The sequence below is a fragment of the Heterodontus francisci genome, chromosome 27, assembly GCF_036365525.1.
Source record: "Heterodontus francisci isolate sHetFra1 chromosome 27, sHetFra1.hap1, whole genome shotgun sequence".
Taxonomy (NCBI): Eukaryota; Metazoa; Chordata; class Chondrichthyes; order Heterodontiformes; family Heterodontidae; genus Heterodontus; species Heterodontus francisci.
Window position 1 is genome coordinate 44,311,389 of NC_090397.1, and position 15,677 is coordinate 44,327,065.

At 42.0% G+C, this 15,677-nt stretch overlaps 1 protein-coding gene across 4 annotated transcripts in view; it reads right to left on the minus strand.

Annotated features, from left to right (window-relative positions):
- LOC137384777 (tyrosine-protein phosphatase non-receptor type 12-like) overlaps window positions 1-15,677 on the minus strand; it is a 169,150-nt gene that overhangs the window by 38,310 nt on the left and 115,163 nt on the right. For all 4 annotated transcript variants that reach the window (XM_068059233.1, XM_068059232.1, XM_068059234.1 and 1 more), the window contains one exon: window positions 9,937-10,022. In XM_068059233.1, the coding sequence (XP_067915334.1) occupies window positions 9,937-10,022 (86 nt within the window). The remainder of the gene's footprint in view (window positions 1-9,936; window positions 10,023-15,677) is intronic.

Consider the following 15,677-nt stretch of genomic DNA (forward strand, 5'->3'; position numbering starts at 1 on the left):
AATTAAGCTTCCCACCTGACACAGGTAATTTCTTTAAATGAAATATAAGCCCATTAAATCATTCCTTGCATTCCATTCAGCCTGTTGTTCCTTTAACAGAAAGATGACCACCTCATCAACAGAAAATGTTACAATGCTGTTCCTCTTATGCGTTACTTATTATGCAGCCAGTTTAGTCTTTCTGGAAATTTGCCTTACCACTCCATGTGCATACACAACACAATTAAGGACATACACACCCGGCTAAAATTATTTGGATCTTCTCACTTAACAATTGGCATTTTTTGAATCCACCGGAAAAGCTTTAGTGCTATTTAAACCCATGTTGTATTCCACCCAAATAAGACTACGTGCAGAAATTCAGTTTCAATTTGACATCAAACTTTGCAGTAAAATTACCAACAGAAAATCACCCAAAAGTGTCTATTGGACAGCTGGACTAGATGTTACATCCTTCAATCCTGCAGCACTAAGTGAAGCTCTGCTTAATATTTCTAACACGGCCATCCACATGGAGCTGTACTTGAGATCTGCAGTGCAGCAAATGTTATCAGGATGTTCATAAACCTGAAAAATGTATCTGGAAACCAGAGACTAGTTAACATTGTTTCTATTTGAGGGAGAGGTGGAAAAAAATAGTAAAAGAGGAGAGGAAGCAGAAAGATAGAGAGAGAGAAATAAAAAAACAAGAGTGCACACACTTGTAATGGAGATGTATGAGAGAAAAATAATACTGATGATAAATCCAAGACTTGGGACAGTAAGAAATAGATGAATTGGTTTTCACTGTAGAAAAGAGGAATCAGAAAGGATCAAGGTCTTTTAAAATGTCAAGTCATGGATAATGTAAGTGTAAGTTAACTTGAGATTGAGCACAGAATGAAAGGACAAAAAGGCAGTTAAAGTGAGCAGCAAGCAAGAGATCAGAATTTTTTCACATTACTGAAGCAAACCAAATCTAACAATGTTCAGCCAACTTCCACCCACTTCTGCAAAAGGCGAGAGAAAAGAGTGAATCATATTTTGTTTTAAAGGAAATAGCACTGTAATGGAAATGAGGCAAACTTAAAAAAATAGGTACAACATCCCAAGTTTAACACTTCAAAAATGCAATCTTCAAACAGAATCTGGACACTTAGGCACTTATGAAGTTAAAGCAATATCACCCTGCAAAGTCACAAATAAGAAATGCAGATAATGTTACACTGAGGTCTTATCAGATGGTTTTCTCATGCCTTACACAAAAGTCAGCTTCCTCGGGCAACCACCATCACTTCCTATAATCCAAAGTATGACCTAATGTGCAAAGCCATCTGGGGTGTAATGTGTCCTGAACAAACAATACACCAGTTCATTGTCTGAATTTATATATAGGGTTTCCATAAAGCAATCATTTGATATTCTTGAATCAGAATGAATTAACAAATACAAATGAAAACCACAAATGCTCTGAAACAAAACCAGAAAATGCTGGTAATTCACAGGATGTCAGTCAGCCTCTAGAGAGAAAAAATAGGTTAAAGTTTTTGGCAAAACACTTAATCGAAGCAGAAAGTGATAAACAAACATATTAAGGAAATAATATATAAATAGAAATCAAGAAAAGGATGAACAGAGAAATTGATATTGAATCAGCTCATGAATGAGAAGCATTAAAACAAGGCAGTTGAGTTCCTTTAAAATCCTTAAGGTAATAGGTGGCAGACTTTTCTCCGTAGATAGCAATACAATATTTATTACCAGTTATCATTGTATTTAGCATTCTATGGGCATTTAAACTTATGGAGTTCATGTCTTGCCTCCACACTGTGGTGTAGTCAAGATTACAATCATCTAGGATATCAAATTTCCAAAATTTACACCTTGCAGATTCAGATGCAGCCTTGCCTCTTGAGAAGCCAGTTTACCGGTCCAAGGAAATTACTCATCTAAATGGACTCCAGCTACAAAAGTTCTGTTAAAGACAACAGAAAGACTGACCAGAGCTAACTACACATGCCTTGAATAGATCATGACATGTATAAATTGCATAATGATGCACGTCAAGTGTTCTGTGCACTTGGATCATTAGCAACTAATATTGCATCTGGGCACAAATAATCAGCATCCTGACTGGCTTCTTTCTGATATGCTTCAGGGAAGGCCAGAGAAGCAATCAAATCTAGCACTATATACTGGCACTAACCATTTTAAAGGTGGTATCTTAAAATGACTTGTGTATTTTTTTTTTAAATAAACGACATGGAAAGGACCAATAAACTACGGACTAAAAACTTCTTCCAGACGGTTCTAAACACACCCTTTTTAAACAAAAAATTAACCTTCTGTTTCAGGAAAGATAAGTCAATGAAATGTGGTTAAAATATAGAAGTAATTTTAATTTATTGAGGTTATTAACAAGAAGAAAATGAAAGTCACCTCCTCTTCTCCCCTCTATGCTTCTAAGGGCTTATCAAAACCACATAATGACTAAGCTGAAATTGTATATTATTGCAACTGCCATAAAAGTACTATCTTATTTAAAAAAATGGAAATACCAACTTAAACAACTTTGAATAAAAAGTGGATACACTAAAAACAAAGTTCCAAAACTACAGTGTGTTTCTTACCAAGGCAGAGTTATTTGAGGAATGAAACAAGGAAGGCCAAAGTAAAGGACATTTTAACAGCAGTAACTTGGAAACAGTTTACCTTGTTCCTGTAATTTATTTTCACATAGCGAAAAATAAATAGGACCACAATAAACTAGATTTGATCAACTTTTTCATTAAAATTTATTGGAGACGGTGATTTTATCCTCTGTTAACTTATTAGAACAAATACCAAATTATACAACATTAACCGCTGCTGCCCTCTTCAATAGTCAATTATGTACATCCTCTATCTAACCTATAACACAATGATCATCTCTGGCTCAAGAGAACAAAACCTTGGTATCCAAAAGCTAAGTACACAGACATCTGCTCAATGACAAATATCAAGTGATTATTAACCAAAACATAACTGCCTAACTACTAAAACTTGAGGGAAAAAAAATAAACCTGAAAACTGGAAATCTGAAATACAAAACAAAAATATTGGAACTACACAATAGGCTGTTCAGCACCTATCAGAGAAAAAAAATGTTTCACCAGATCCAAAGTGTAACAAGAGTCATGCCTGAAATGTTCGCCTTTAGATGCTGTCTAACCTCTGCATCTTCTGCTCCTAATCAAAATTCAGGTTTAGTCAGTTTGGGAAATGCAGTGATGAAATTATTTTGGTGGAGAAGCGGGGTAAAGAACACAAGTCTTCAAAAATGGAGTCCATGATTTTCCTTTTTAGAACCAAGAAATTATTTCCTTGTAATCACAAACTGTTGTATATTAAATTCCCTACTTACCCCATGCAACTTTAAGAATAAACTGTTGCAGTTTATTACTTTTGAACTTCTAGTTCACAAATGAACTGATTTGGTCAGCTACATCACATTTTCTAGAAAACTGCCACAGATAGGCATGCTAAGCCCAAAAGGGAAAAATGTGCAACGAAGGCCATAGTTTTGATTTAAAAAATGGATTTTGATAAGGTTTTCAAAAAGAGAGGTTTAATGAATAAATTTGAGAGATTAGAACCCAAAAAGATCAAAGCTCTGCCAACAACAGAGGAGCACAGGGGCAGTGGTGAGGAGAATGCACAAGCTACTCAAAGAAATTGAGTGTTTGGGGTGGCGGTAATACGAAAGGAGTTAGAGCAATACATTAAGCAAATACCGCTGAAAGGATTTGAAGACAATAGCTAAGATTTTAAATTTGGCTGCTGAGGTGGGGTCAGAGTGTTAATATAGATCAGCAAGGAAATGGGTGTTGTGCGAGTGGGAATGTGTGTAGGATTGGAAACATGCAGCAGAGCTTTGAACAAACTGGAGTTTATGGAGGGTGAATGAAGGGAGACCAGCAAAGAGAGCAGCAAAGTAGTCAAGTCTGGAGGTGACAAAAAAACTCAATGATTTGAGCAGTGAAGGTACAGGGTTGGCAATGGTGATAATTTGTATTTATATAGTGGCTTTAACTTAGTAAAGCATCCCAAGGAGCATCACAGGAGCTTTATCAAACAAAATTTAACACCAAGCCACATAAGGAAATTAAAGATGATGACACCAAAAGCTTGGTCAAAGAGGTAGGTTTTTAAGGAGCAGCATTAGAGGATAGATAGGCAAAGAGGTTTATGGAGGGAATGTTAGAGCTTAGGCAGCTGAAGGCAAGGCTGCCAATAGTGGAGCAATTCAAATCAAAGATGCTCAAGAGACCAGAATTAGACGAGTGCAGATATCTGAGGGTTGTAAGGTGGGAGGAGGTTACAGAAACAGGGAGGGATGAGGACATGAGGGATTCAAAAATAAGAATAAGAATTTTAAAATCAAGGTTGTTTCTTAACTGGGAGCCAGCATAGGTCAGTGAGCACACAGATGATGGGTGAATGGGACTTGGTATGAGTTAGGACACAGGCAGCAAAGTTTTGGATGACCTCAAGTTTAGAGGGTGGAAGATGGGAGGCCAACTAGGAATGCACTGGAATACTCAAGGCCAGAGTTAGCAAAGGCATGGATGATGGTTTCACCAGATGAGCTGAGGTGGGGCTGAGGCAGGCCCGAGGCAAGCGAGGTGGAAGTAGGTAGTCTTCATGATGGCTTGATTATGTGGTTCAAAGCTCATGTCGGGGTCAAACAAGACACCAAGGTTGCGTAGAGTGTGGTTCAGCCTCAGACAGTTGCCAAGAGGAGGGATGGAGTCCGTGGCTAAGTCACGGAATTTGTCGTGGGTACTGAAGACAATGGCCTCTGTCTTCCCAATTTTTAGTTGGAAGAAATTTCTGTTCATCCAGTACTGGGCATCGGACAAGCAATATGACAATTTAAAGACAGTGGAGGCAGGCAACACTTTTAAGATGAAAGCAAGCAGGGTCTGTGATGGAGAGATATGGGTTTCTGAAACTCAAGCCAGAGTTGAAAGGGAAAGCAAGTGAGATTTGTCAGGGAGGATATGAAATCAGTAGTAAGGAAGCAGAGTTTGTGCCGGGGCCAAAGACAATGGCTTCAGTCTTCCTGATCTATTTTGGAGAAATTTGTGTCTCATCCAAGATTTGATATTAGACAAGCAATTTGACAGTATAGAGACAGTTGAGGGAGCTCGTAGAGAGGTAGAACTAGGTGCCAACTTCACTAGGTGTGAAAGCCGACCCCAAACCATGACCGAGGGGCATCATGTAGATGTGGATGAGGAGAGGCCAAGGATAAATATTTGGGGGAACTCCAAGGTGTTGATGCAGGGAAAAGGAAGCCGTTGCTGGAAATTCACTTGCTACTTTCAAATAAGTCACACAGATTCACCACATATAACTGTCACAGGAAAAGAGAATGGGATTGCGCCAAATATAATTCATTCTTCACTTCTTTGAAATGACAGCAATCATCTGAATAATGAGAATACCAATATTAACAAAATACAATGGTGTACAGAATCTGGCCCATTCTGATTGGCCTGAAGCAGGAATAGATATCTCTATGGCAACACAATGCGGGGAACATTATGGAACAGTGTTTTTTGGGGCATAGGAGAAAGAAAGGCATCCTTCTTTGGAACTGCAACAAAGTAATTTCATCAAAGGGTTAACTCTCATGATGATTCAGTTACTAAAGAAAGCATGGTGGAACTGTACAGAGCAGAATGTATCAGGTTCGATTCCCAGTCTGCTTATACCTAATCCAGAGTCATAGGTAACAAGTAGAAATCAGCCAGGACATACCCCGATCATGATAGTGATTCCTGGTGGGAAATACTCATGTATGGATATCAGGTGAGGACAGAATCAGAATCAGACTTGTCTATGATCCTCATCCACCTCTCCCTCTTGTCCAGCCTGCTTGAGTAGTGCGATCTGAATGGCCTACAACCTGGTGAAGTACAAGAGCTTAGGAATGCAACCCTAAGGTCACACTGCCTTTCAAGAGAAGAGAAAAATTGAAAAAAAAACTCAATGTATTAAAATGTCTTTAATAGCGAGGTTAGATCAACACTGTTGAAGTCAGTAGCTCCAAAGCAGACAGCTGGAACATAACAGCATCAGTTGTTTATCAATCGAACATTCAACATAATTTGTTGATTGCGAAGCGTGAGATATACTGGTGACATGATAAGGTACTATATAAACAGAAGTTAGTTCTTTATGTTTTGCACTCACTCTTGAAAGAACTCAATTCAGTGGCTCTATAAATTTATACGCAATGCTTGGACGGGAATCCTACCTGAAAATATTTTAAGATATGAAATCAACATCATGGTACATTAGATCTCTTTAAAAAAAAACCTTCACAACAGTTAAGAAAAGTGAGATAAGAATTCCCTTCCGACAGTTACTTAATTTGCAAGTATTAAGCAGCAAGCAATGTTAAACTGAGTGGAAGACTCTTCAGAACATTTCTCAAGACAGTACTGGTGTAATAAAAAAATTATGTTTTCACTTGTCTGTGATGTGAACTATGGCCTGTTTCCTGCACCCTGTTCTATTTCATCAATGTCATTTTCTTGCTGTTTTTTCATTCAGTCATCAAATCTGAAGTAGGACATTGCATGAATGCTCAAGTACCATGTTCCCATTAGACCTCAATCTATTGACCATTATTAACAGAATCGTGAAGACCTTTAACTACTAACAGAATCACGGAATTGTTACAGCGCAGGAGGCCGCCATTTGGCCAATCGTGTCTGCACCGATGATTCAATAATGTATTCTTTAAATTAATTGCATCGGTGTTGTTAAATTACAATACCATATCTTGAGTTTTTCACAAACAAAAAGGTAAAAACAATCAAATTTATAAATAATTAGGTTTCAAATCAATTCGTTCCTTGGCATATTCCTTATCAACTCGCAAAGGCTCCTTCAATGGCACCTTTCCAAACCCACAACCTCTACCACCTAGAAGGACAAGGGCAACAGATGCATGGATACACCACCACCTGCAAATTCCCCTCCAAGCCACACAGCATCCTAACCTGGAACGATATCGCCGTTCCTTCACTGTCACTGGGTCAAAATTCTGGAACTCCCTAACCACACAGAGAGTGTACATATACCCCAAGGACTGCAGCGGTTCAAGAAGGCAGCTCACCACGACCTTCTCAAGGGCAATTAGGGATGGGCAATAAATGCTGGTCTAGCCACCGACACCCACATCCATGAACAAATTTTAAAAATTCACAAGGAAAATAAATCCACTATTACATCTTTCAGTTTTTGGCTACTGGTAAACATAATCATGCATACTCAAACATTTGAGGAAGAACAATTTGTGGCATGCATGTCAATTTTGCACTGTCTAGTGAAATTATTTTTAAAAATGAAATCCTAACAAAATAAAACAGAAAATGCTGGAAATACTCAACAGGTCTGGCAGCATCTGTGGAGAGAGGAATGGGTTAATGTTTCAGGTCGACGACCTTTCATCGGAACTGGAAAAAGTTAGAGATGCCACAGGTTCAAAACAAGTACAGAGGGAGGGAAAAGCAAGAGGGATGTATAGAACATAAGGAAAGGTCTATGATAGGGTGGACGACAGGAGAGATTAAAATGACAAAAGGGATGATAATGGGACAAGCAAAGCAACAAAAGACGTGTCTAGATGTAAATAAATGGGAAAGTAGAATCATTACAACAGCTGCCATCCAAAAAGAAAACACAAAACAAAATGGGCGCAGAGGTTGTGTTATGACCCATTAACATAATATTTTCTACAGTCTGGTTTACAGCTATGAAACCAAGTATTGGAACTATGACTACAAAGGGCTTAGTAGTTCTACTTGATGCAATTTCTCGATCACAAAACCTGGAATCTAGCCAGAGTCAAAAACATGGGATCAAAATCTCTGGTTTTTCACCCAGTTTCTGCATGGTTGTGTGCCCCTCAAAAAAGTATCTCTGGCTCCATGTCCTTACCTACACACCGCACCTTTTAGCTGATATTAATAGCTGAATGGATAAAGAATTTTTCAACTCAACATCAACAAGCCTAACACCATTCTGCTCAGTTCCTATCTGAAACACTGAATCGTAAATACCAATTCCTACCCTTTCTCTGGAGCCTCCTTCAAGATGGCCTTGATGGTGAGGAAACTTGGTGTCTTGCTTAATTCTGAGCAGAGGTTCAGACACTACAACCTTGCCACCAAGACTGCCTGCTTCTACAACTGCTTGCCTGCACCCCAAATTCACCCAAATGCCACTGAAATGTCTATCCACTCCTTCAACACCTCCAAGCTTGATTACAATGCTCTTTTTGCCAGCTTCCCAAGATCGACTCTTTATAAATTGCAACTCTTCCAAAACTCTGCCACTTGCATCATATGCCACACTAAATCCCATTCACTTATTATAAACTCCACAATCTATACCAACTCCCTATCCATCTAGGCATGCATTTTAAAGTCACAGATTTTTACAGCACAGAAACAGGCCCTTTGGCTCATCATGTCTGTGCCAACCATCAAGCACCCATCCAATCTAATCCCATTTTCCCACACTTGGTCCGTAGCCTTGTGCCTTGTATGCTATAGCGTTTCAAGTGCTCATCCAAATACTTCTTAAATGTTGTGAGGGTTCCTGCCTCTACCACCCCCTCAGGCAGTGTGTTCCAGATTCCAACCACCCTCTGGGTGAAAACATTTTTCCTCAACTCCCCTCTAAACCTCCTGCCCCTTACCTTAAATCTATGCTCCCTGTTTACTGACCCCTCCGCTAAGGGAAAAAGTTCCTTCCTATCTATCCCATCAATGCCTCTCATAATTTTGTATACCTCAATCAGGTCCCCTCTCAGCCTTTTGCGCTCCAAGGAAAACAAGCCCAGCCTATCCGGTCTCTCTTCATAACTGAAATGCTCCAGCCCAGGCAACATCCTGGTGAATCGCCTCTGCACCCTCTCCAGTGCAATCACATCCTTCCTATAGTGTGGTGACCAGAACTGTACACAGTACTCCAGCTGTGGCCTAACCAGCATTCTATACAACTCTAACATAACCTCCCCGCTCTTATATTCTATGCCTCGGCTAATAAAGGCAAGTATCCCATGTGGCTTCCTAACCCCCTTATTCACCTGTGCTGCTGCCTTCAGTGATCTATGGACAAGCACCCCAAGGTCCCTCTGTACTCCCTAGGGTCCTACCACCCATTGTGTATTTCCTTGCCTTGTTAGTCCTCCCAAAGTGCATCACCTCACACTTCTCAGGATTAAACTCCATTTGCCACTGCTCCGCCCAGCTTACCAGCCCATCTATATCGTCGTGTAATCTAAGGCTTTCCTCCTCACTATTTACAACACCACCAGAAATTTTAAAAATCCTTGTCCTGTTCTACAAATTTCTCCATAGCCTTGCTCCTTTCCACCTCTGCAACCATATTTAATCTTACTTTCCTGTTCATTCCCACTGTTTTTCTGACTCTAGCCACTTTGGCACTTGCAGAGGTCCTCTCTCTCCACTTCTTACTTCCACTTATTTTCATCTCTGTTAAGTACTTTGGGATGCTTTAAATTAAAGGCACTAATTAAGTGCAACTCGTCAATGTTTTTTGAAATCAAAATAATTGCATGCAGCAAAGTTGCATGTGCTCAAGTCAGAACTCCACATTTATGACAGAATGGAACACTGATGCTGCACCACTTGGGTTCAATTCAATTGACTCGACACAGAATATTAGCAAAGCTTCATACATCACTTCTCCGGTCTCAGAGATTGTCACTCCATAGCTGCATCAGCTAAAATCAGGCCCAAATGTGCAGTTAACATCCAATGAACCTAAATGAACATTTCTTCAGGTCTTTAACTGTCTCAATCACCAGCATTCAAGTTGTATCTGGCTGTAAACAGTTCTGTCACTTAACATATAAAGTTGAAAATAAGTTACCTTCTTACTCGTGGTGGCTTTGGTGGTGGTGAATCAGATTTGTCAGGAAGAGAGGAAATGGTCATATTTTCCGAACTAACTTCATCCTGTTATGAGAGACAAAAGTGGTTTAAATGACAATGATCAAAGACAACTTTTCATGTACTAATATTCAATATTTTCATATTGTAATGAGGCTGAATATCAACTCTCCATTAACTGAACAGAGCCTGGAACTAAAGGGGAAGTTGGAAAGTGATCATCTAGAGCCCAGTAAACAAGAACAGAACAGAGAGCTAGTCCCAGATACATCACAAATACAGCTGGACTAAAAAGGAACAAGAAACAATTCTAATCATCTTTCTTACATATTTCCTTTTGCCTTAAAGCAAAGGTAAATGAAAATAAAGAAAAAAGGAACTTAGGGTAAAGGGGCAGGAACCGAAGTACTTTCCATATAAAGTACTCCCCATCTGCAAATACAGATGCATATTTATCCAGATCTGAACTGTTAATCTCCCAACCTTGTACAGCATTAAATCAAATTTTCCAAGCTAAGAGAAATATGACGACTAAAAGGGCTGCTCCCAGTCCCAGGGAAACTGGAGTCTCAGCAGTTACTGTCACTGAAATCTACAAAAAAAAAAGTCAACCTAGCTAGCAAGTGGGGGTGTTGGAGTTTCTTGTATAGTAGTAGCCTTGTGTGTGAATATATATTGTACTTGTTGAAAAGTAGCTTTACTGGTATTTCCAAAATGATTTATGTCTGTTACCTGCTAACTCAGAAACCTTGAAAACAGTTATCAATGTGTAAAAGAAAATAAAAAACCAAATGGTTGCCAAGAACCAAATACAGGAACATACGTACAAGGAGGAGTAGGCCATTTGGCCCCTCGAGCCTACTCTGCCATTCTGTAAGATCATGGCTGATCTGTTCGTGGGCTCAACTCCACTTTCCTGCCTACCCTCAATACCCTTTGACTCCCTGGTTTGTCAAGAATCTCTCTACCTCTGCCTTAAAAACACTCCATGACCCTGCCTCCACCACTATCCGGAGAAGAGTGTTCCAAGACTCATGACCTTCTGAAGAAAAAATAAATTCCCTTCATCTCTGTGCTAAATGGGAGACCCCTTATTTTTAAACTGCACCCCCTAGTTTTAGTCTCTCCCACAAGAGGAAACAATCTTTCCACATCCACCCTGTCAAGTCAGAGTCATACAGAACAGAAACAGGCCCTTCGGCCCATCGTGTCTGCGCCAGCCATCAAGCACCTATCTATTCTAATCTAATTTTCCAGCATTTGGCCCATAGCCTTGTAATGCTATGGCGTTTCAAGTGCTCATCTAAATACTTCTTGAATGTTGTGAGGGTTCCTGCCTCCACCACCCCTTCTGGCAGTGTGTTCCAGATTCCAACCACCCACTTGGGTGAATTTTCTTCCCCTCAAATCCCCTCTAAACCTCCTGCCCCTTACCTTAAATCTATGCCCCCTGGTTACTGACCCCTCCACTAAGGGAAAACGTTTCTTCATATTTATCCTATCAATGCCTCTCATAATTTTGTAAACCTCAATCAGGTTCCCCCCTCAGCCTTCTCTGCTCAAAGGAAAACAACCCTAGTCTATCCAGTCTCTCTTCATAACTAAAATGCTTCAGCCCAGGCAACATCCCGGTGAATCTCCTCTGCACCCTCTCCAGTGCAATCACATCCTTCCTATAGTGTGATCAGAACTGTACACAGTACGCCAGCTGTGGCCTAACTAGCATTCCATACAGCTCCATCATAACCTCCCTGCTTTTATATTCCATGCCTCAACTAATAAAGGCAAGTATCCCATATGCCTTCCTAACCACCTTATCTACCTGTGCTGCTGCCTTAAGTGATCTATGGACAAGTACACCAAGGTCCCTCTGACCCTCTGTACTCCCTAGGGTCCTACCATCCAATCTATATTCCCTTGCCTTGTGAGTCCTCCCAAAATGCATCACCCCACACTTCTCAGGATTAAATTCCATTTGCCACTGCTCTACCCAGCTTACCAGCCCATCTATATCGTCATGTAATCTAAGGCTTTCCTCCTCACTATTGACGACACCACTAATTTTCGTGTCATCTACAAACTTAATTATCGTACCTCCTATACTCACATCTAATTCATTAATGTAGACTACAAACAGCATGGGTCCGAGCACCGATCCCTGCGGTACACACTGGTCACAGGCTTCCACTCGCAGAAACAACCCTCGACCATCGCCCTCTGCCTCCAGCCACTAAGACAATTTTGAATCCAATTTGCCAAATTACCCTGGATCGCATGGGCCTTTACTTTCTTCACCAATCTCCCATAAGGGACCTTATCAAAAGCCTTACTGAAGTCCATGTAGACTACATCAACTGCTTTACCCTCATCTACACATCCAGTCACCTCCGCAAAAAATTCAGTCATGTTTGCTAGACACGATCTCCCCCTGACAAAGCCATGCTGACTATCCGATTAATTCCTTCCTCTCCAAGTGGAGATTAATATAATCCCTCAGAATTTTTTCCAATAGTTTCCCTACCACTAATATTAGACTCACCGGCCTGAAATTACCTAGTTTATCCCTGCTATCCTTCTTGAATAATGGTACCACATTCGCTGTCCTCTAGTCCTCTGGTACCTCTTCTGTGGCCAGAGAGAATTTGAAAATGTGTGTCAGAGCCCCTGCTATCTCCTCCTTTGCCTCACATAACAGCCTGGGATACATCTCATCTGGGCCTGGGGATTTATCCACTTTTAAGCCTGCTAGAACAGTTAATACACCCTCCCTTTCAATGCTAATTTGTTCAAGTATATCACAATCTCCGTCCCTGATCGCTACACCTACATCGTCCATCTCCATAGTCAACACAGATGAAAAGTAATCATTTAAAACCTTTTTTTCTTAATATTCATTCATGGGAGGTGGGTGTCGGTGGCTAGGCCACCATTTATTGCGCATTTCCAATTGCCCTTGAGAGGGTGGTGAGCTGCCTTTATTTTTTTATTTAGAGATACAGCACTGAAACAGGCCCTTCGGCCCACCAAGTCTGTGCCGACCATCAACCACCCATTTACACTAATCCTACACAAATTCCATATTCCTGCCATATCCCCACATTTTCCTACCACCTACCTATACTAGGGGCAATTTACAATGGCCAATTTACCTATCAACCTGCAAATCTTTGGCATGTGGGAGGAAACCGGAGCACCCGGAGAAAACCCACGCAGACACAGCGAGAACTTGCAAACTCCACACAGGCAGTACCCAGAATTGAACCCGGGTCGCTGGAGCTGTGAGGCTGCGGTGCTAACCACTGAGCCGCCCCTAAACTTCTTGAACTGCTGAAGTCCACATCAGGTAGGTAGATCCACAGTGCTGTTAGGAAGTGAGTTCCAGGATTTTGACCCAGGACAATGAAGGAACAGCGATATAGTTCCAAGTCAGGATGGTGTGTGACTTGGAGGGGAATTACAGGTGGTGGTGTTCCCATGCATTTGCTGCCCTTGTCCTTCTAGTTGGTAGAGGTCGCGGGTTTGGAAGGTGCTGTCTAAGGAGCCTTGGTGCATTGCTGCAGTGCATCTTGTAGATAGTACACACTGCTGCCACTGTGCGTCAGTGGTAGAGGGAGTGAATGTTGAAGGTGGTGGATGGGCTGCCAATCAAGCGGGCTGCTTTGTCCTGGATGGTGTCAAGCTCCTTGAGCGTTGCTGGAGCTGCACCCATCCAAGCAACTGGAGAGTATTTCTCCACACTCCTGACTTGTGCCTTGTAGATGGTGGACAGGCTTTGGGGAGTCAGGAGGTGAGTTACTCGCCTCAGGATTCCTAGCCTCTGACCTGCTCTTGTAGCCACGGTACTTATATGGCTACTCCAGTTCAGTTTCTGGTCAATGGTAGCCCCTAGGATGTTGATAGTGGGGGATTCAGCGATGGTAATGCCATTGAATGTCAAGGGCAGATGGTTAGATTCTCTCTTGTTGGAGATCGTCACCACACTTATGTGGTGCAAATGTTACTCGCCACTTATCAGCCCAAGCCTGGATATTGTCCAGGTCTTGCTGCATTTCTACACGGACTGCTTCAGTATGAGTCGTCGCGAATGGTGCTGAACATTGTGCATCATCAGTGAACATCCCCACTTCTGACCTAATGAGTGAAGGAAGGTCATTGATGAAGCAGCTGAAGATGGTTGGGCCTAGGACACTACCCTGAAGAACTCCTGCAGTGATGTCCTGGAGCTCAGATGATTGACCTCCAACGACCACATATCATCTTCCTTTGTGCTAGGTATGACTCCAACCAGCGGAGAGTTTTCGCCGATTCCCATTGACTCCAGTTTTGCTAGGGCTCCTTGATGCCATACTCGATCAAATGCTGCCTTGATATCAAGGGCAGTCACTCTCACCTCACCTCTTGAGTACTACTCTTTTGTCCATGTTTGAACCAAGGCTATAATGAGGTCGGGAACTGAGTGGCCTTGGCGGAACCCAAACAGAGCGTCACTGAGCATGTTACTGCTAAGCAAGTGCTGCTTGATGGCACTGTTGATGACATCTCCCATCACTTTACTGATGATTAAGTGTAGACTGATGGGGCAGTAATTGGCCGGGTTCAATTTGTCCTACTTTTGTGTACAGGACATACCTGGGCAATTTTCCACATTGCAGGTTAGATGCCATTGTTGTAGCTGTACTGGAACAGCTTGGCTAGGGGCGCAAGTTCTGGAGCACAGGTCTTCAGTACTATTGCCGTAATATTGTCAGGGCCCAAAGCCTTTGCAGTATCCATTGCCTTCAGTTGTTTCTTGATACTACGTGGAGTGAATCGAATTGTCTGAAGTCTGGCATCTGTGATGCTGGGGACTTCAGGAAGAGGCCGAGATGGATCATCAACTCGGCACTTCTGGCTGAAGATTGTTGCAAATGCTTCAGCCTTATCTTTCGCACTGATGTGCTGGGCTCCCCCATCATTGAGGATGGGGATATTTGTGGAGCCACCTACTCCAGTTAGTTGTTTAATTGTCCACCACCATTCACGGCTGGATGTGGCAGGACTGCAGAGCTTAGATCTGATCCGTTGGTTATAGGATCGCATGTCTATCGCATGCTGCTTATGCAGATTAGCACGCAGATAGTCCTCTGTTGTAGCTTCACCAGGTTGACACCTCATTTTCAGGATGCCCGGTGCTGCTCCTGGCATGCCCTCCGGCACTCTTCATTGAACCAGGGTTGGTCTCCTGGCTTGATGGTAATGGAAGAGTGGGGGACATGCCGGGCCATGAGGTTACAGATTATGGTTGAGTACAATTCTGCTGCTGCTGATGGCCCACTGCGCCTCATGGATGCCCAGTTTTGCATTGCTAGATCTGTTCGAAATCTATCCCATTTAGCACGGTGATAGTGCCACACAACACGATGAATGGTATCCTCAATGCAAAGGCGGACATTGTCTCCACAAGGAGTGTGCGGTGGTCACTCCTACCAATAGTCATGGACAGATGCATCTGCGGCAGGCAGATTGGGGAGGACGAGGTACAGTACGTTTTTCCCTCTTGTTGGCTCCCTTACCACCTGCCGCAGACCCAGTCTAGCAGCTATGTCCTTTAGGACTCGGCCAGCTCGGTCAGTAGTGGTGCCACCGAGCCACTCATGATGATGGACATTGAAGTCCCCCACCCAGAGTACATTTTGTGCCCTCGCCACCCTCAGTGCTTCCTCCAAATGGTGTTCAACATGG